General features: G+C 42.4%; 1 protein-coding gene across 1 annotated transcript; it reads right to left on the reverse strand.

Moving 5' to 3' along the window:
• Positions 1-4,001: 4,001 nt before the first annotated feature.
• trhra (thyrotropin-releasing hormone receptor a) lies at positions 4,002-22,522 on the reverse strand. The gene is made up of 2 exons (XM_061820005.1): positions 21,393-22,522; positions 4,002-6,488 (listed from the first exon to the last, which is right to left on the reverse strand). The coding sequence occupies exons 1-2, from the start codon at positions 22,203-22,205 to the stop codon at positions 6,051-6,053; spliced, it is 1,251 nt and encodes a 416-aa protein (XP_061675989.1). The 5' UTR covers positions 22,206-22,522; the 3' UTR covers positions 4,002-6,050.
• Positions 22,523-23,136: the final 614 nt, after the last annotated feature.

The following is a 23,136-nucleotide window of genomic DNA, read 5'->3' on the forward strand; positions in this document are numbered from 1 at the left end:
ATGGTGTCGCAGGAAGAAAAGTCGAGAGCGAAATTGTCCAATTTACCAGCTGGTTTTTCACTCGCATTCTTACCGAATAGTGAAATATTGTTGAAAAGCAGACAGCAGGGCTTCAAGTATTTCAGCAAGGGGTATTTCAATGGTATTTCCATGCATATCGACGGAGAAACCATTGATTTTGGCGCGAGATCATTCCGGAGTCAGAGGAAGACCGAGAAGCCACATAATATAATATATTATAACCCAAAGACGAATTCGTCATTGACAGTTTCCCATTTTCGTGTTACCTATCACACTTGTGTGCAGAATCTGTATGTGTATCTGTATAGCCGTTTGTGAACCGCCGTATGAAGGAAAAGAAGAAGGCAAGGCTTGATTTATGAGTTGTTTCTCTCGTTTTCTTTGTGTAATGTCACGCGCTCCCCTCAATAATTATTCTTGAATTAGTGCCGAACCTACGTAAGTCCCGACCGAGTACGACAATCACTACTTTAGTGTCCTCAAACATCCTTCCTTCAGTCTTGGTGTCTCGGTGCACGTCGAAGGGTTTTTGGACTCACTAGTCCGGTTTAGCTTAGCTCGCTAGCCGCCAACAAAGAGACACGTTTGTGCAGTCAGTTCCTCGCAAAGTATCGCTCAACACAGATCGTGTGTCAATCATTCACACGTAGCTATGTTATGCAAGCAAAGAACTGCTAATTCATTTATATGAGACATGTATTGAAAATCAAATATAGGGCTTACCTTCGTGCAAACATATCTGTTCCGGTTGATTTTAGATGGATTCAGTTGATCATGTGATCTTCTACAAAGTTTGATCCATCGAAGACATTTTTCATACCCGGTCTTCTGTTCCGGTTGATTTTAGATGGATTCAGTTGATCATGCCGTCTTCCACAAAGTTTGATCCATCGAAGACATTTTTCGTACTCGGTCTTCGGTTTTGGAAAGGGTACAAATTGAACTCCACCAACTAGCCTATCAGGATACCTGTCGTCACTATTACAAAGGCCGTGACTACACCTCTTAACCATATCTATTGTTAAGGATCCCTAAGACGTGATAAAACGCAAACAAAAGCTCTACTGAACCATGCGACTTTGTCTGAGGTTATGGCGGATGACAACAAGGGGCGTGGTTTAGGCACATATCTGGCCTCTGATTGGTCAGTGACGCGGCCAGCGCAATTTCTACGGAGGGGTCAATTAATGTTGCACCTTTGACCTCAGAACTGTGAGGCCAACGTCTTACAGCTGCACCACTTATCTATCTATCTATCTATCTATCTATCTATCTATCTATCTATCTATCTATCTATCTATCTATCTATCTATCTATCTATCTATCTATCTATCTATCTATCTATCTATCTATCTATCTATCTATCTATCTATCTATCTATCTAATTGAGTCAAATTATTTAAAGTGATGACAATACTTAGGGTCCAGGAGCAAGAAGGAGCGCAGCTCGCAACTTCATCAATCATGCTGTGGTAATTTCCTGAAGCTTCACCCATACATACATACTCAGTAGCTCATTCCAAAGTAATGTGTATGTGAATGTATTGTGCCAGGTTAGTCAAGTCAAGTGTACATCTTTTTGCCCACCTCCATGATTGCTTCTTTGCTAGGTCTGTTGGTCTTGGCAACCAACTGGTATATTTTACATGACCTAAACAGTTTTGACTATCCTGGTGCATCAAACAAGAATAATAGTGATGATAAAGGGTGATGAGCTTTTCATCTGTTCTTCTGATACAGATACAAATATTACAATGATACAATTGGCATCAAAGCTTTACAATATGAGTTTTAGTATTAGAGTTAATAAGCCCTTTTATTGTGAAGATCTCACTGGTCAATGTGTGATTGAATAATTGATGTTTGATGTTCAGTGTGCTCAAATAATTAGACAATGTGACTTAGCAACCTTTACAAAATCTATTTCCTCTTTTCAATTCCATCTGTTCGACAGGACCTGCTTTGCATCATTGCACCATCCATATTTTAGTAGTGTAGAGGGGGAGGTAAATAAATCTATATTCAAGGTTGAGGGTATGTGAAGTCTCAGTTTTAATGGCTTAACATATCCTAATGAATGATCCATCCATCTGTCCTTCCATCCATTTTTCAGTGTCATTATTGGAAGTTCAATTATTTCATTCATTAATACGTCTGTTCTCTTGTCCTGTGTATTGTCATCTGTCAGTACATCTGTATTTTTGGCGACTGTTATTGTATGTCTATTTGAAGGCAGGCATCATGTTCTACTAATATCATTTTTGTGATTAAAGGAAAGGATATCGAATAAAATGGACTATCGGGACTGACAATATGTCAAAAAATAATTTCCATTTGTCACTTAAAATGTCATTGACAAAGGCTGTGAGCGCTAGCTATTGTGTCCTGGTGCAATGCAGGCAGAGAATGGGACTGACACCTTTATGGGTCATAGATAAACAATATTACTGGATGAAATTCCAAAAGAGGTAACTGATGGAATCGGGGTACACTCACCTGACTTTGGTGCAGGCAGTGTGTGTTCATTTCGCACTCAGCATTGTCAGTACATGCCCTCGGACTGACTGGAAATCAGTCCAGAGTGTAGTCCCCTGTAAGCCCAAAGTTGGCTGGGGAAGGCCCCAGCACTCGCACGACCCTTGTGAGGATAAATGGCTTGGAAAATGGATGGATGGATCAAATCCAAAAGAGACGTCTCCTGTGCCTATGTGACGACCATGTTGAATATGCACATTGAAGTGGTGGCCATGTGATGATGGTTAAAAAGAGCTCTGGCAGAGTGAACGTGATATGTCTGCATTCTTAACTCTGAGGAATATAAAAGTTTCTGGGGTCTAGAACATGCTATTTTTTGTACAGTAAGTAATTTTTTTGTCAAACTATTTGCCTTTGGCAACCAATTTCTTACTCTGAAACACACTAATCGCCCATGAAAGCGACTCATTCAACAATGTTGTCATGACCAAGAACACCAATGTTGTAAGTTTGGATGTTAAACTTTCAAACATTTGCAGGCTTCATAAAAATGAAGTTACAATATGCAGGGCTGTTGTTGGAGCCAGGAGGACGCCTCTGCATCTCCCTATCTCTCTCTCCCCCCTCCCCTTTCTGTTTGTACCGTCTATTTCCAATCCACCTTATCACCACTGGCGTATATAAGCCTGCCTGTTTCCAGAAATCATCACAAAAGTATTTCAGCCTCTCCTACTGCACGGTACCATGGCCCACATGACTCAAGTAAGCCACATTATTCCTTGGTCTCCTGTTATTTCTCGTGCCATCTCATATCCAGTGTTCTGAATCCACGTTATTCCTGCCACCGGTCCTCTCCACTCCCTGTCACCTGTACACTCCACCTCCTGCCAACACATCCAGGACCACCCACCATAACCTTTCCTCCACAAACTATTCATCATATTACATCTGCCTTTGCCTACTCCTTACTACTTGTAACACTAATCATTATAATGTTCCAGACCCAATATTAAAGAACATTCACTGCACTGGACTTTTATTAATTGAAACTGGATACTGAACTTCTCTGGCACATTTATCCCTAATTTCAACTTAATCACTCAAGCAAAGTGTGGCAGGTTTGACAAGTCAGATGTTACTCACTGTAAGTGAGGGAGCGTTATTAATAATGACGGATTACTTAGTAGGATTATATGATGGGAGACTTCAAATTGAATTGTTCAACCTATCTTATTGATGCCCTTTGTGCCATTGTGGCTCATCGTAAACTTATCTAAGTGATTCATCACAGGATCTTGCACGAAGCCTCGTTCAGCATTTGCTGGCAATGAATTAGAAGTGGAGAGAGGCACAATTTATTGAAAACAAAAAAGTAAATAATTTGCAATTGTCACAAGGTATGACTGTCATTGTCTGCTTTTATTATATATCACAACAACACAAAGAATGTAAAAGACATTCAATAAAATAGCAAGAGCACAAAAAGCAAAAAACTATTTTGAGACTGAAAGGTTTATAGACCGCTGACAACAATTAGGCTCATGCTGAAAAATGTGCATTGTGCATCACAAAACATCTCCAAAACAGCAGTTTGGCATTTCAACACAACATACAATACAACAATGTATTTTGAGTTTTCCACCGATTCTTTGTTCACATTTTATCATCTTCCAATGACTGGCTTGTAATGATTGATGACACACGAATAGAGCGGATCAAAACAATCTTTTTTTTTTTTTAAATGCACGAAGTGCCTCATATTTGAAGAACAAAATACTGAATTAATCAAGAGGACAAATTTTAAGCACCTGTATTGTATGGACAAAGAACAAAACAAATCACTTTCTTTTCTAAACATCCAGCCATCCATTTTCTGAGCTGCTTATTCTCACAAGGGTCGCGGGAGTCTGGAGCCTATATCAGCTATCATCGGGAGGCAGGGCACACATAAACAACCATTCACACTTACAATTGCACCTGAGGGCAATTCAGTTTCCAATTAATGCATGTTTTTGGGATGTGGGAGTGCCTGAAGAAAATGCACGCAAATGCGAGGAGAACGTGCAAAATCCACAGGCGGTGCTAGGATTTGAACCCCGGTCCTCAGAACTGTGAGGCAGATACTTTAACTATTCGTCCACTGTTCCGCCATCTTTTCAAGACTCTCAGTGTTGATTCTCTCTTGATTTATTTTGTACCTTCTGATAATAGCTGAGTGAGCTATGGATATACTGTATCTATACACTACATACTGTATACTAAGGGTTGGAGCAGTTTACTTAGTGTTAGTTTGGCATTTTGTCAAGGTCTCTTTCGACATCCAATCATTGGTTTGCAGCACGTAGATCACTGAAAAGTACTGTTCTCTGCAGTCTTTATCAATGTGTGTGAAATACTGTCCTAACTGCTATCTCAACCCGTGACAGCAGCAGTATCAAACTCTATTTTTCTCTTTTTCAGTTATAAGGCATTGACCTTTGCAAGATGGACCCAAGAAAAATCGAGAATTTCAAATCCTTGAGTCAAATCCCTATAATTAATATAACAGCAACGTTACCGACATTTGGCTCAGTTTTGTGTTTTTTATACTTGTGCATTATATTTTGGTCCTTTACCAAGTTTCCTACAGGAATGATGAAAATGCCTTGTTATTTTGCCTTGGAAAAGCTGTCCTTATTTATGAAGGATTGCTAAGTATTCTGAATTTTCTGTTCATAAAAAAGTAAACACTTTGAAGCAACGTACAACGCATGTCTAGGAAGTAAAGTTCTTGTATGATATCCTAATAGATTTCTGTGAGAACTGGTTGGGTTTTCTTACAAATGTTTCACAACAGTGCATTTTATATTGTTTAACCGTAAGTTTTTGTTTGGTTTATGTGAGGGAAACTGTCATATATTTGCATTCATTTGAATTCATTGGCATACATCTGGGGATCAGTTGGATTTCATGATCGCAGACCATATTTCATTTACCTTTTTGCTGAGTCTGATATCTTCCACTGGTGCTTGAAAATTTTAGAAGACAGACAGATTGTGAAAAATTGGGTGCCTGTATCAACCCGCCAAGTTTTTTTTTTCCTAGTAAGAAATTTCCATGTAATGCAGAGCAGTATTTCAATTGTGAAAATGTTTTTGAATAAACATTACCGTTTTATGATAAATCCCACAGAGTATTTGCAGTCTGGTATTGGGAAATCTGCTTATTTGCTATGTTTACAGGGTAACCTTTGTTATTTTTTGAAAAAAATAATCTATTTGCTGTTTCTGTGATCAGGCCAAAGCCATATCTAATATATAAGTGTTGCTTTGGTCCTATCTTGTGGCATCTTGTCCAAGGAACTATGTTGGCGCAAGGGGAGGAGCGTCATTTAGCCAGGCCATAGCCTTGTCTGGTAGGGAAAAAAGTGCTTTGCCTCCATCTTGTTCATTAATTAAGCTTTAAGATTTTTCTATATTCGCTGCAAGGCTCAGTCCCTATCTCAAATAAAGGACACCTACATATATTGGCAATAAAATAAAATTGGTCTCTGTCTTCAATGCCAATGTCTTTTTCTAAATTTGATCATCTTTGCCCAAAACGGGAGGATCCTCAAACAGCATCTTGTCAGTTGGCAGGATTCCAGTGGGCACGAACTGGTCGCTTGGTGTGTTCAGCTCTTCCATTTCTGTCGTGATGTGGTCAGGACTTTCTCCATTGGACGTATCCCTGATGACGCTGCAGGTGAGCGCCACACTGTATGATGCAGGTTTCTCCAGGCGCTGAGACCCGCAATGACACAGCTTTTTGAAAGCAGTGCGGAACTTCTGAGACATGACGTTGTAGATGACTGGGTTGATGGCACTGTTCAAATAGATGCAGAGGCGGCAGAAGAGCAGAAACCAGTTGTCTAGATAGGCCTTGTCCAGGAAGGAGTTGACGACGACTAAGGTCCGGTAGGGCATCCAAAGTAAGGCAAATAGGATTACTACCACAGCCAGCATTTTGGTTACCTAGTAAAAAGAAAAAAAGAAACAACAACACAGACAGTATTCATTTGTCATTTCCTCCAAACCTTTGTCAAAAAATAAGAATGAGCATAATGACAGCTTCTTATTTTGTTGCTTTGATGCAGTTCTTGTTGTTGTGTGAAACTTTAACTCAAATAACCGCAAAAACAGCTTACAGTAGTTAATCACTTCAACTTCATTTGTGAAATGCAGGTTTCATTTGAAACATCTAGTCCATCTTCTCTCGTCAGCGAAGTGGACAATAAAATGCCCCCTGTCACCGTCACATGTTGCACCAAATGTATGGAATATGTTGTTGCTTTTGTATTCTTTTGTTTTTTCATTTTTGTCCTTGTATCTAATTGTTGTTTGGATATGTAGGGATAAAAATGGCTGCAAGGGGTTGCATTTAAATTCTCAAGAGTGCTGCCATCATAGAAAATTGGATTTTGAGATTCGCCTATAAATTTTCTCTTTATTTTCATTTCCCCGTGGCGTACTGGAATTACAATATTAAATTGTCCTATTACTATAATAAATACTATTTTATTGGATTGTCCAATAGGATAGGAGCATGATTAACAGGTGCACCTAAATAAATGAGCTGATGCTGGATGGGACACCCGTGATGAAGATGATCTATAACACAATAACCTCATTAGAAACCCATTAAGATTTAACCCTAACGAGACAAACGTTACTCGCATGATAATATGCGCACACACAAATGACGTGAATTAACGTGTTTTGTTAGCATCAAGGGAAGGGAATAAAGCAATATAAAACATCAATAATGCAAGCTGAATACCAAGCTTACTAGATTAGTGCTGTTCAAACTTGCTTCCACTCCCTGAGTTGCTCTTGGTTGGAACTAAATGTTTCACACTCACTGACACGATGATTCTTACCATTGCAATACATCAGCCTAGTGTGTTTCCGTTGCTCAGATTTGGTCTCATCGAGGTGGGTTGGTGGATGACTGGTTAGCACATCTGCCTCACAGTTAAAATCCCGGCTTTGCCTGTGTGGACTTTGCATGTTCTCTCCTTGCCTGCGTGGGTTTTCTCCGGGCACACTGGTTTCCTTCCACATCCCCAAAACATGCAAGGCAGGTTGATTGAAGACTGCAGATTGCCTGTAGTTGTGAACGTGTACTCAAATATTTTTTTTTTCTATGTGGCCTACAATTGTCTGGTAACCAGTTCAGGGTGTACCTCTCTCTCAACCGAAGATAGCTCGAAAAGGTTCCAGCACCCCCGGGATCCTTACGAGGGTAAAGCAGTTCAGAAAATGGATGGATGGTCTCATGGGTGGAAAGTCAAGCCCAATTAAAGTGATCCACTACGGACTGAAAAACTTGGTCGTAGTACTAGAACAGTTTTTTTTCTTCTTTTCCTTTTGTTTAAATTACGGCTGCCGATTGCTTCAAAATTTGAATTGAAATTAATCACATAATTCCCAGAGTTAACTCGTAATTAATAGCAAATTACTTGGTGTCTGTTGTAAATGTAAAATAGGAGTATATTCATCCAGCCATCCATTTTCTTTTGCCGCTTATCCTAACAAGGGTCGCAGGGAGTGCTGGAGCCTATCCCAGGTGTCAACGGGCAGGAGGCGGGGTACAGCCTGAACTGATCACCAGCCAATCGCAGGGCACATAGAGACAAACAGTAGCACTCACAATCACACCTAAGGGCAATTTAGAGTCTCCAATTAATGTTACATGTTTTAGGGATGTGGGAGGAAACTGGACTGCATAGTCCTCAGAACTATGAGGCCAATGCTTTATCAGCTGACCCACTGTGCTGCCAGAGTATATTTAAGTTTTTATATTCTTATCATCATATTAGTGGACAATATTGCTTATTTATTATGTTTACATTTCAAAATTCAAGCCCATCATGAAACAAGATGGGCATGTAGTGTTTAACTGTTACTGTCCTCTACTCTGTAGTACTGTGACTGTTGTGTAACTGTAAAGCCAAACACACAACAAAAAGAATTATACATATTGTATAATGTTCGCCCACATGCTTCCATGGGTTTTCTGTGGCTACTCCAGTTTTCTCCCATCTTCCAAAAACCTGCTTGCTAGGTTAAGTGAATACTCTTAATTGCTCGTTGGTGTGAATGTGAGTGCAAATGGTTGTTTGTTTATTTGTGCTCTGGAATTGACTTGCGAGCAGTTCAGCGTATATGCTGCCTCTCACATGACATCAGCTGGGATGGGCTCCGGCGCCTCTGTCACCCAAGAGAAAATAAGCGTCATGTAGGTGAAATATTAACGCATTACACTCCTATAGCACTTTTAATGATACTCAAAGATTCTTTATAATTGCGCACATTATTCAACTCACTCCACAGTCACTCACTAGTGTTCCTAAGCTACTTAGCGTAGCCACAGCTACTCGGGAGTATTGTGATGACATGTAGCAGCCATTCTGCACCTCACATACGTTTATGAGCAATGTGAATGAAGCCCAGTTAAAAGACAACTTGCGCTTGAACAGGATATGAACTGACCATCCTGCAGTTACAGAGGACACCTCTACAGTACCCTCAGCTACCCTCCACACAGAGGTGGGTAGGAATGCATTGCACCCATCCATTTTCGAAGTCGCTCATGCACACATGGGTCGCAGGAATGCTGGAGCTTATCGCAGGTAATTTCGGGTGAAAACCGGAGTACACCGTGAACTGGTCACCAATCAGTTGCAGGGCACATAGACATTGTCAGTGAGTGGGAACCAAACCCACACACCAAAGTCAGGCGAGTGTACCACTACATTATCAGTGACTTTTGCGTTACATTTACTCAAGTAGCATTTTAGAAATTGTACTTGTTAGATTAGTTTGAATGAGTATTAGTATTTATGTTCAGAGGAAATTATAATTTTACTCAGTTACAATTATTGAAGGAGGTTACTGACTGCAAAGTAGTGGTATGGATAGTGTAGCTCGACAACACAGGATGGTGGTGCGGAGGACAACTCTGTTGGTGGGTAGGAAAATTAAGAAGACAAAGGTAGAGCAGAGAACTAGATAGTGGAAGATGAGAAAGGAAGATTGCTGTGCGGCTTTTTGGAAAGAGGTGAGACAGGCTCTGAATGGACAGGAGGAGCTCTAGGAGACTAGATTACTTCAGCCAAGGTGATCAGAGAGACAGGCAGGAGAGTACTTGGTGTGTCTTCTGGTAGGAAAGGGGAGAAGGAGACCGGATGGTGGAACCCCAAAATACAGGAAGTCATACAAGGAAAGAGATTAGCAAAGAAGAAGTGGGACAGTGAGAGGACTGAGGAGAGGCGAAAGGAATACATTGAGATGTGATGTAGGGCAAAGTTAGAGGTGGCGAATACTAAACAAAAGGCATTGACAACAAGTACACCAGGTTGGACACAAAAGAAGGAGAAAAGCATCTCTACAGGTTGGCCAGACAGAGGGATAGATATGGGAAGGATGTGCAGCAAGTAAAGGTGACTAAGGATAGAGATGGAAATGTGTTGACTGGTGCCAGTAGTGTGCTGAATAGATGGAAAGAATACTTTGATAAGTTGATGAATGAAGAAAATGAGAGAGGAGGAAGAGTAGAAGAGGCCAGTGTCATGGTCCTGCTGGTCCAAGCCCTGGCTGTGCAGATCCCCTGCACACCTGCGCCTCATCAGGGATAATTCACCCCAGTATATTTAGGACACAGCGGACGGTCTGGCTTTGCCAGATCGTTGCCATCCATGCTTCGTTCCCGCACTTCCTCGTTCCTGATCCTGAACCCCTATGTACTGACCTCCGCCTGTCCTCCGACCAACCCCATAAGCTTGACGCTCTTGATACTGCTGCTCATTCTGACTGACTCTCTGGCTTACGACCTTGGAAAGAATAAAGAACTTCCTTTAACTGCCTCCCAGTCTACAGAGTTGTCCATTTGGGTCCGCCCTAGTGTTCTGGTTATGACAGAACGATCTAGCATGACATGGACCCAGCCAACTCAGAAACCATCCGCCGCTCTCTACAGATCCAAGGCGGATGGCTGGCTGAGCAGGAGACTGCTCTTCAGGTGACCAAACAGAGACGATCGAGATCTGTGCCCGATTAGAGCCATGGCTAGCTTCTCAGGCTAGCGCCGCTGACGCCACGTCGACGGCACCCGCCACAGCACCTACGTCAGTCCAGGTAGCTCCGACTACCCCGACAGTCGCAGAGTTTCAGCGGTCCAGGCCACACCTCTCTCCCGGCCTGAAAGCTTTTCCGGCGACACGGGGAACGTCAAACCCTTCCTCGCCTGGTGCGACCTCCACTTCGAGCTACAGGCTTCCGCCTTCCCGATGGACCGCGCACGAATTGCCTTCGTCATATCCTACATGACGGGAAGATCAGAGGCGTGGGCCACAGCAGAGTGGAGTCGTAACTCTGAAACGTGCCACTCGTGGACCTCCTTCGTATGCGCTATGATGTCTTCCAGTATGCCTCGCCGGAATGCAAAACAGCAGCGACGTTGATTACGTTACGACAGGGGCAGCGTCATGTGCCAGATTATGCTATCGAGTTTCGCATCCGAGCAGCATAAGTCGATGGAATGAGGATGTGCTTCTCAACGCCTTTTTCCAAGGCCTTTCACCACTTATGAACAGTCACCTCATTGCAGTGTATCTGCTTACCTCCCTGGATTCGCTCAGCGCCCTATCTCTCAAGATCAACCACAGGCTAGCGATCCAGGGACAAGTGGACGTGCTACTAGAAGGAGAGCAGGGCACGTCCGCCCCACCGGTTTCCCTTCTGCCGACACCTGGGAGATCGAGACACGGGTAAAGGAGTCTGTAAGGGACTCTCCGGGCCCAACCGAATATCCTTCCAGCCATCTGTTCGTGGTACCCTCGCTACAAGGAGACGTCATCGATTGGGCCCACACGAACAAGACCGTCTGTCACCTTGGGATGGTGAAGACCCACTCAGTAGTTGAACAACAGTTTTGGTGGCAATACCTGGGAAAGGATGCAAGGGAGTATGTCAATGTGTGCCCCATTTGTATGGCCAATAAGACCTCTCACCTGCGACCTATGGGTGAGCTATGGCCGCAACTAATTCGCTCTCGCCCCTGGTCACACATTTCTCTAGACTTCGTTACAAGTCTACCCTGCTCCCAGAGAAACACACTGGTACTGTCAGTCATCGATCTGTTTTCTAAGATGACCCACTTCATACCAGCTCCTAAGATTCAGTCCGCCAAGCAGACTGCGCAATTACTACTAGACAAGATTCTGGAAGGAGTTCTGCACCCTTATCGGGCAAAAGTAAGCTTAACTTCAGGTCGTTATCTTAAGTACAATGGCTAAACAGAAAGAATAAATCAGGACCTGGAGACCGGTCTACGCTGTCTGGCATCGCATGATCACAGCACTTGGAGCCAGCACCTCTGATGGTTGGAATATGCCCACAACTCACTGACTTCCACTTCCAAAGGTATGGCTCTGTTCCACATCATTCATGGGTACCCTCCCTCTCTGTTTCCATCTGTGGCCGCCGACTCCACGGTGACATCCGCATTGGCGGTGGTGAGAAGCTGCAAACGGACCTGGGAAATAGCCCGAATCACGCTACTACCCATGGGCAGCTCCTACAAATCCATGGCAGACCTCAAGAGAAGAAAGGCACTAGCGTTCAAGGTGGGACAACGCGTATGGCTGTCCACAAAGGATCTTCCGCTGCGGACGGAGTCGCTCATGCTAGCGCCCAGATTCATGGGTGCCTTTCCTATCACCAAGATTGTTAACCCTGTCGCTGTTTCCTTAAAACTTACCAGATCGATGAGGGTTGATCCCACGTAAGCCGGGTTCGACCAACTCGTCCATCGCCAATAGTCCTCCCAGTTAAGTCCCCCCCCTCACCTCCTCCGCATGATCGATGGAGGTCCGGTGTATTCGGTATGCCGGCTTTTATCATCCCGTCATAGAGGAAGGGCGGTTCAATACCCGGTGGATTGGGAAGAGTATGGCCCAGAAGAGCGTTTCTAGATTCGGTCCCATTTTATTGTTGACCCTAGCCTTATCAGAGACTTCCACGCATCCCATCCTGAGGCCCCTGGGCTGTCTGGAGCCAGCTGTTAAGGGGGGGACTGTCGTGGTCTTGCCGGTCCCAGCCTTGGCGGTGCAGGTCCCCTGCACAACTGCGCCTCATCAAGGATAATTAACCCCAGTATATTTAGGACCCAGCGGACGGTCTGGCTTTGCCAGATCATTGCCATCCATGCTTCGTTCCCGCAATTCCTTGTTCCTGATCCTGAACCCCTATGTACTGACCTCCGCCTGTCCTCCGACCAACCCCATAAACTTGACGCTTTTGATACTGGTGGTCACTCTGACTGACTCTCCGGCTTACGACCTTGGAACGAATAAAGAACTTCCTTTAACTGCGTCCCTGTCTACCGAGTCATGCATTTGGGTCCGCTCTAGCGTTGTGGATATGACAGCAAGTGTGAAGGATCAGGTAGTGGCAATGATTATCAAAGGGGGATTTAGAAAGACACTACAAAGGATGAAAAATGGGAAGGCAGTTGGGCCTGATGACATACCGGTGGAGGTATAGAAGCAATTTGGAGAGGTGGCTGTGGAGTTTTTGACCAACTTATTCAACAGAATACTAGCGGGTGAAAAGATGTTTGAAGAATGGAGGAAAAGTGTGTTAGTTTCCATTTTTAAGAACAAAGGTGACTTGCAGACCTCTGGCAACTATAGAGGTTAAGTTGATGAGCCACACAATGAAGTTATGGGAAAGAGTAGTGGAGGGTGGACTCGGGTCAGAAGTCAGTATTTGCAAGCAACAGTATGGTTTCATGCCTAGAAAGAGTATCACAGATGCATTATTTGGCTTGAGGATGCTCATTGAAAAGTACAGAGAAGGTCAGAATGGGCTACCTTGTGTCTTTGTGGATCTAGAGAAAGCCTATGACAGAGTACCAAGAGAGGAACTGTGGTACTCCATGCGTAAGTCTGGTGTGCTGGAGAAATTTGTTAGAATAGTACAGGACATGTATGAGGGCGGCAGAACAGGGGTGAGGTGTGCCATAGCCTTAACAGAAGAATTTAAGGTGAAGGTGGGATTGCATCAGGGATCAGCTCTGAGCCCCTTCCTGTTCGCTGTGGTAATGGATGGGCTGACAGATGAGGTTTGAGTGGGATCCCCTTGGACCATGATTCTCGCAGATGATATTGTAATTTGCAGTGAAAAGCAGGGAGAACAATTAGAAAGATGGAGGCATGCACTGGAACAGAGAGGAATGAAGATTATCTGAAGTAAAACAGAATATATGTACGTGAATGAGAGGGGTGGAGGGGGAAATACTTGGGGTCAACAATACAGAGCAATGGTGAGTGTGGTAATGAAGTGAAGAAATGGGTACAAGCAGGATGGAACAGTTGGTGGAAGGTGTCTGGCGTGTTATGTGACAGAAGATTATCTACTAGGATGAAGGGCAATATTTACAAAACAGTGGTGAGGCCGGCCATGATGTACGGATTAGAGACGGTGGCACTGAAGAAACAGCAGGAAGCAGAACTGGAGGTAGCAGAAATGAAGATGTTGAGGTTCTCGCTCGAGTGAGCAGGTTGGATAGGATTAGAAATGAGCTCATGAGAGGGACAGCCAAAGTTGGATGTTTTGGAGACAAGATTCGAGAGAGCAGACTTCGATGGTTTGACATGTTCAGAGGCGAGAAAGTGAGTATATTGGTGGAAGGGTGCTGAGGATGGAGCTGCCAGGCAAAGTTTATAAAACGGTGGTGAGGCCAGCCATCATGCATGGATCTGCCAGGAAAATCAACGAGAGGAAGACCAAAGAAATGGTTGATGGCTCTTGTGAGTGAGGACATGAGGAGAGTGGGTGTTAGAGAGGAAGATACATGAGATAGGCTTAGATAGAAAAAGATGACATGCTGTGGCAACCCCTAATGGGACAAGCCGAAAAGGAAAGAAGGCTCAGTTACCATAATCTGCATGATGCCCACTTCAGACATTTATCAATAATTGCTCGTATGATCTACTTTTAGACTTTCGTTTTTGAAATTCATATCTGGTGCCATTGGTCAAACACACCGTGATTACCCTAGTGATGTTTGACTCAAGTTCACCAATGAAACTGGAGAAGATAGTCCATACATGAAGTACTCGATTGGGCTAAGTCATGACAGCTGTGTGTAACTTGTGTTTGTATTACCTAATATTAAAAAAAAAAAAACAACAGTTTGAACATGATACATAGTTTGGTCACTCCTGAAACTTGGATATTTCAGCCCATCTAAACTGAGAAAACGTCTTGGGGGTAAATTGCAGATGTTTTTGCTGTTATTTTGGCTGTGCAAACAACATTAGCACTATTTTATAGTCAGAAGTAATAATAAAACATCCAACTTTTCTGGTACATTCTGTGCTCTCTCTCTCTCTCCTCTCTCTCTTCTCTCTCTCTCTCTCTCTCTCTATCTATCTCTCTCTCTCTCTCTCTCTCTCTCTCTCTCTCTCTTTCTCTCTCTCTCCCTCCCTCTCCCTCTCACACACGCTCTTCATAAGTAACTCTGGTCAGCAAACAGCATCATCTTTCAGTCATTTTAGCGTAGAAAGCAAATAATGTTTCTGTAAACCCCAATGCATTCTTAAAATTTGAAACAGTCGCAGGTGTGTGTGTGTGAACTATTAAACCTAAGCTTGAATGTGATCTGTTAATTCTGAACAGAGTCACATGCCCGACATGAGAGGGTTTATCTTTGTGCAGGGAGATTTATATTTATTCACTTTATTTGAGCTTTATTGAACCAAGACTCACTTACAACCATACTACCGTTAGAATGTCCAATCTTGGAAGCCAAGGAGGGTCAGCCGTGGCTCATACTTAGGTGGGAGACTGCCAGGGAATACCAGTTTCTGTAAAGTTATTTCAAGGAAGGAAAAAAGATAGATCCGTGCGGGGAGCCCAAGCCACGCCTACTTAGATACTGTTGTTATGCACCCCAACATACCCTTCAAAATGGCGGATGCAGTGCGGCCAAAGCATGTTATGAGCGATTCATCAGAGCGACTTTCCGATAGGATTTCTGTTTCCTTTCTGCCCATGGTATCAGAAATATCGACAAAGAGTGTACACAAAGGCCTGATTGACTTTCAACAGGGATATATTCATAATGTCAAGGTTTCCCAAATGGGAACGCCAATTAAAGTTTCTGCAATTTGTTGGCCGTCCATGTGAAAGAATCAACCACCTCAAAAACTAATGTTGGACATCGAATGCGATAAGATTTCTGTTACGTATTGTTCATGCAAACCAGGGTAAGTTCCCATTTTTACGGTACATAAACATGCCAATTCAAAATGTTATGTACATTCATAGTGAATAATTCATTTACATAAATTATGGCAGTATGCGTGTCCTCGATTGGTCTGAATATACTGTACACGTAAATGTAGGCCCAAAATATTTGTATTCACGTGATGTGTTTAATCATGGAAAAGAATGCTAGAGAGCAGAGCCGAGGTGTGGCTGAATGCTTTGAGTTCCGCCCGGCTCAGGTAGTGCTTCCTCCTTCCTTTATAGCTGCTATACCAACTAAATGAATAGCTTACCTTGGAACAGACGGCTTTGTCCTGATTTATTTTCGATACGTTCAGCTGGTCTTGAGGGCGGCGACAAGCCTGAATCCACCATTTTCATTTATATAAATTACACTTTGGGGTGGGAAAGCGAACCAAATATCCTCCCAGTAATCTCTCTGGATAGCGCTCGTCTCTATTACATGTTCCCAGCCACATCGAAGTACCATATTTCCAAATCGGATATAAGCAGGACTATACACTTGCAATTCAGGGCCTTGAAGTAACCATGCGCTCTCTTTGTTTGTGGGTAAAAGATCGGCTGTAGGCAACATGGGCAGAGTTCTGAAAGTGACATTCACTCATTGGTCAAAAGGGAGCTGTAATCATTCTCATTCTGTCTGTTCCGTCATGAGCAAGGCAGAACCATTGCCAAGAGGGACATGGTCTGGCCACAACTCTGGGTGGTGCCACCTCTGGCACTCGTCACAGCTGCTGCGCATTCGGCACTTTAATTGACCATGTATGTATGTTGGAGTTTTTGTCACGGGTGTTTGCCCGTTCATTGGGTTTGCATTGTGTTACCGTGTGCGGACACTACTTCTGAAATAAAACCCACTGGACATTATGTCTTTGCCTTGCCTGCATTTGAGTCCTCCTCCACACCGATGGCTCGTTACACTTACGAGGTTCAGGCTCCCTTCGACATTCAACTTTGGAAAGAGGGTGCTTTCAATTTTTACAGTCCTGTCCTCTTGTCTACTTCATGCACACTGAGTAACTAGTTTGGGAGCACATGCAATTACTTTGGGCCTAGAAAATAATTATTAAACGCACACAAAGTGGTAGTTCTTGCATGAAAAGTAGTAATTCGTGCACACAATGCAGTATTTTCTGGAAATTAAATAGTTTGTTATAGTCTTATGTGTGCACCACCAAAATAGTCTGTGATGGATGAACACAGGACTGATTTGTTGACTGGTGTGTAGAACTGCCTTAACGGCTCCTGTAGCAAGCCGTGCTTCCTCAGAAGCTGCAGGAAGAAAATCCTCCACTGGGCCTTTGTGAGGATGAAGTTGATGTTGAGCTTCCACTTCATGTACTGAAAAACTGTAATTCCTGGGAACTTGAAAGTCTCGATGGTTAAACAGGGCAATTGGACAGCGTCAGGGGCAGCTGTGGAGAAGGATGCCTATTGAATTCCACAATCATCTCTACAGTCTTGAGCATGTTCATCTCTTGGTTGTGTCAGCAGCACCATAGCTACCTTTCACTGATGGGTTTTACCAGAGTTGCCTTTTTCACATCCTTCATCGCCCCAAGGGCTGTCCCCAGTGCAGGCTTCCAGAGGACAATGCCATGAAACTCGCTATGGAGGGAAATGCAATCGAGGTCCTCGGCAAATATTTTTCCTTCCACTTCCTCAAGTTTCTGAAAACACAGATTCATCAGAGGATTGTCCAGGGCTACACATCGGTCGCATGTGCACCATTGATCCGCTGGCTGGCCTAGACACACTCCAAAATCGCTAGGATGGATGAATGGTGTGTCCCACGCATTGGCCTCCGAATGGTTAGACTCTGTGTCATTTCCATCCGAAGAACCTTCCAAAAATTCTACATTTACAACCAAAGGTTCAAATCTGTATGGAAGTATTCCTCCGTCTTCCCTATTAACCAATACTGCTATTTCTTCATCAGATGAGGATAAATCAGAGAACTCAGCACTGGCCATAATTGTGTCACAACGTAAGCGAGCCTTTGTTTGGGTACATAATACGTCACATCCGCGCACGTAGGTCATGTGACTCTCCACAATGGCGGCGTCCATGAAAATTTGTAATTGCCGATAAAAATCTTCTCAAAACACCATTAAATGATATCAGATTAACATCAAATTTTCAAGGTACAGTACATATGACATGACCTATCTGATACATTGTTAATTCAACAACCGGACTTCCCCTTTAACTAATGTGCTGTGACTGTATTATCTGCATGCTTCCACCACAATTCCCCTCAGAGTCTCAGGCATGTACAGTAAGGACAGCATGTAAAAAAAGGCACACATAAAGGTGCAGTGCAATTTATTGCATTATTATTATTATTATTATTATATCTTAATGCATTAAGAGCATGCTTAAAAATTGACTGCTGTTAAAGGGAATTTGTGTTAACCAATTCATACTTATTTTAACAGCACTTTAAATTCATTTAAAGGAAACCTGTAAACTATATTAGATTTATTTCCTTCCTCTGTGTAGTTTGTCTGCCTTTCAATGGAACATTTATTTATTACTATGTTAACATGTTTTAATCAATGGTTCTCTGGACATTTTTGTTGTGATTAATAATATGGTTAATTCTAAAGAATGACGTTTGTGTGATTCTGAAATTGAACACCAAATCTGAAATAGAAAGGTGTTTCAGAAGTAGCTGAATATATTGTTTAGCACACAACGTCATTACCCCAATGCATATATTAAAACCCATTTGCAATGAGGTTTGATTGTAAAACATCTTTACACAAATTGTGACAACCAAACAAGCTCCTGCTCATAAGCAAGTAATTATTCATAGATGATTCATCTCCAAGGTGATGGTCTGGTTACATCTGCATCAAGTGCACTGTGTTATTACTTTCATTGTCAACCGTGAGCAAAGCCTAATCCCATATCCTCTCTTGACCTTTTGCTAATCCAGAAAAATACACATAATTTCCTCCCTTGTATTCACAATGATTTGGGTAATGCTGGCTAACACGTACAATTTTGGGTGTGCATATGCCAAACAAAATGCACCAACCACGCTGATGAAGGAGAAAAATCATGTTTGAGTTGGAGTTAACTGATCAAACTGGACAATAAGGCAAAGAGATCCTTGAGGTACTACACCCTCTTTGTCATTCCAGGAAGACACACCTCCATCTGATAAACATACATCTCGAAATGCATGTTGGTGTGCCACAGCTGCTCACAGTATGTTTTATTTATTTATTTATTTATTTTTAAGCACAAAACTGACTGTTTGACTGAAGCAAGTAAACACAGACTAATTGATTTAGGTTTTGTTTGCACGTACAGGAAAAAAAAACATGTAAGAGTAAGGGCATTAACACTAATTATTGCAAACAAACAACAAACGTGTGGTTTGATGTCACAATATTGTTTTTGTTAGTATTAGCAGCATGCTTTGTGAGTGATCGGCAAATACGGACTAAGTTTCCCAGCAGTCCACCCGTGCCCTGTCTGGTCTTCCCGGTCATTATTGTCTGATTTAGTCAGTGGAATGTTCTCAGGAATAAGTCTTGTGTTTCTTTTTTTATTCACTTTACCACATCTACCAATCAGCACACGGCTAGAATCAATTTTTTCTTTTTGGCGAAGTACAGTATATCTATGCAGCGCAGTCAGAACACTCGGGACAGAGATACAAGTTGGATAAAACTGTGCCTTAACATGAAGATGATAAACCTTTGTTCTTCATTTTTTAAATAGACACCTTCAGTGTTTGATACTCAGAAGAAATATTAATTTCATATATTAATTCAAATATTATCAAATATTAATTTCAATACTAAATTGAAATCTATTTAAATGTATTAAATGTATTTATTGTTATTTCTGTTCCCTCACTAGAAATGTTCAAAATCAACAAAAATCAACAAAAAAGTTCAGTTTCCTGGTACTATATATATATATATATATATATATATATATATATATATATATATATATATATATATTATATATATATATATATATATGTGTGTGTGAAACGCAATCTTTTTTTTTTTTGGTGTGAATTAAAAAAAATACTGTTGTTCATGTGAAAGAGGAAACCAATTGGTTGTTTTTTTTAATGAAATTTCTGATTTAGTCTTGTGTATTCATAATTATTCTTTAACCAAACAAAGAATATACCTCATTTTACTACAGTGAGCTAGATTATTTTATAAAAATGTTGCTAAAATAGCCTACTTGATGTGGGAGGAAACTGGTATGTGTGTAAATATGTATATCCATCCATCCACTTTCTTAGCCACTTATCCTCACAAGTGTGGCAGGGAGTGCTGGAGCCAATCCCAGCTGTCAACGGACAAGATGTGGGGTACCCCCTGAACTGGTTGCCAGCCAATCGCAGGGCACCTCGAGACAAACAGCCACAATCACAATCACACCTCGGGGCAATTTGGAGTCGCCAATTAATGTTGCATGTTTGTGGGATGTGGGAGGAAACCGGAGTGCCCAGAGAAAACCCACGCAGGCACGGGGAGAACATGCAAACTCCACACAGGCAGGTCAGGGATTGAACCCGGGATCTCAATATATATATATATATATATATATATATATATATATATATATATATATATATATATATATATATATATATATATTAGTGTATGTTCTCCCCGTGCATGCATGTGTTTTCTTCGGGCACTCCGGTTTCCTACCACATCCCAAAAATATGCATTCATTGGAGACTCTAAATCAGGGCTCAGCAACCTTTTTGAGGCTGAGGGTTACTTTGTGAGCACTGATTGTATGAAGGGCTACAAGACCTGATTGCAGCAAATTTCAGACTCAGTTCATTACACGTACATAAAATATTTTTGTTTTAATTTATTGTAGTAAATGATATTACAGGTATTTTAAAATTTTAATTCACATAAACAATTCAGATTCAGAATTTAAAGCACAAATAATGGTAAAAATTTGTGGCCTCGCGGGTTACCATTCGCCCGCGGGCACCGCGTTGGTGATGCCTGCTCTAAATTGCCCCTAGTGTGATTGTGAGTGTGACCGCTGTCTGTCTCTATTCGCCCTGCAATGGGCTGGCAACCAATTCATGGTGTACCGTGCCTCCTGCCCAATGACAGCTGGGATTGGCTCCAGCACTCCCGCGACTCATAGAGAATAAGATGCTCAGAAAATGGATGGATGTCTGGATATATTAATGAAACAACGTGCAGGACTTGTGATTGAGGGGTAAAGACTTGAGACGTACTTGGGAGATGCAAAGCAATGACTTGGTCCCAAACGCTGGCTTAAATATATTATTAATACATCGGCGATATTGTATGCATATGCTATTTACACACATACACGTGCACATACAGAGATGGATTGTTTTTTCCCCCCTCTGATGGACATCAAACATATACTGTATCAATCAGCAAATCAAACCTGCATTTTTGATTAACTGTTTGGGAGGGTCATTACTTTTCTGTCACAAATGGGTAGACATGAGTACATAACATAAAATATAGCCTAGTGTGCAGTATAGTGACAATTGTGTTCACAAGGTTGATTTTGGAGGTACAGTCAAAGTTTCCTCACCTGTCTACGGGAAGCAGCAGTGGTGTTGCTAGAGGAGTTCGCATTGAGCACCCTTCCTCCAACTTGACTAGTTCCTCTCCTCCACTTTCTGGTGCTGTCCTTGGGGTCCGCAGGCAACGGGTTTAGGAAAAGTATCCTGGCGATGAGTCCATACAGAACCGTGGCCAGCATAAGGGGCACCACGTAAAAAACTGCAAAGTCTATGAAGTAAATCGGCAAGTATTGGTTCCGGGATACTTTGTAGGCGCAGCTAATGTGCACTACATTATCATATACCAAAGTTTGGGTGTCTGATAAAAAGAGCCAAATGATGCAATAGATACACGTGAGCGTCCATACAAGCATGATGATCTTCTTGGCCCGGGATAAAGTGCAAAGGAACTGCGCCTTGATAGGGTGACAGATGGCGATGTATCGCTCCACCGTGAAGGCTGTAATGGAACAAGAGGACGCGTTTATTCCCAGATACTGGAGATAAGTGATGCCCAGGCAGCCTGCGTATCCGTACACCCACTGCCCGTGCAGGGCGTCGGTGATGTTCGGCAGCCCGGCTGCAGTCAGCACAATCAGGTCGGCTGCAGCCAGACTCACCAGGTAACAGTTAGTGGGAGTTCGCATGTGTTTGGTGGTCAGCACCACCAGGATGACCATAATGTTGCCCACCATCCCCATCCCGCAGATGAGGGACACCGAAAAAACACTGACTGCCTTGTACTCAACCGCGTAGTCGCGCCACACACCCAAGGTTTGATTGTGCTGCGCCGAAGACGTATCATTCCCCGCTGCCATGTTGTCTGTGGTCAGGTTGTCCATGACGGGCTTTTTCCCCCGAAAAATAAAAGAATTATAATGATTATAATAAGCACAAACAAAATAGAAAAAGACTAGACATAAAACAATGCTATATAACCTTCAACCGAATGATCCGCAAGTTCGAGCCAATAAAGTCAAACTTAAAATGCACCCGCAAGTGTCCCAAAACTTAATTCTGCGTTCAAACAATCCAAACTTCCTCTCCTTTCCATGCTCTATTTTCGTTCAATTGTCCATTCTCTCAACATGCTCGCAAAAAAGAGCCACCATCGCGTGGAGATTGAAGTTTGCAGTGGCGAGTCTCCTCTACTCCCTCTGCTCACACCTTCATGTGTGAGCGTGAGCGGGGTGTTGCTGGCACATCCTCTTTGCAGCCTGTCAACACCATAGACAATCACCGTGACTTAGGAACACAACTGGAATGTCAATGTGTCCAATGCACAATTGTTGCTGATCAGTAAAACAATTTGATACACGAGTGTCGCTCTCTGTATGTCGCTTTTAATTGATTTCAATTAATTGATTTCAATTACTTTCTCAAGGTAATGTTTAATTACATTTGATTGTGTTTCAACCCACACGAGGAGAAGCAGCTCAAAAATGAGTGGATGGATATGCTTTCATTATTTTTTTAATTTTATATTAATACATTAACATTGCAAATAATTAACTGATAATAGAATGATGACATGACCTAATAATAATGTTTGCATTATCTGTACAGAATTCGAACACGATAGCATACCATTATGCCCCATTGACAAATGTACACTATTTAGACAAGACATGGTGAACTTACATACTAATATTTCTTCATATGTTACACCCTCAACTGGTTGCCAGCCAATCACAGGGCACATATTAACAAAATATTTTTGCTAATAAAAATTCTCACTTCATTCACCAAGCGCCCTCGCTGCGCTGGAATGGC

The sequence above is a fragment of the Syngnathoides biaculeatus genome, chromosome 5 (assembly GCF_019802595.1).
Source record: "Syngnathoides biaculeatus isolate LvHL_M chromosome 5, ASM1980259v1, whole genome shotgun sequence".
Taxonomy (NCBI): Eukaryota; Metazoa; Chordata; class Actinopteri; order Syngnathiformes; family Syngnathidae; genus Syngnathoides; species Syngnathoides biaculeatus.

Excerpts from the sequence above, each read along its gene's own strand:
- trhra (XM_061820005.1), bottom strand. The coding sequence starts at position 22,205 with ATGGACAACCTGACCACAGACAACATGGCAGCGGGGAATGATACGTCT. Across the intron at positions 6,489-21,392 it reads CTGCTGCTTCCCGTAGACAG|GTAACCAAAATGCTGGCTGT; the intron begins GTGAGGAAACTT and ends TCTTTTTACTAG.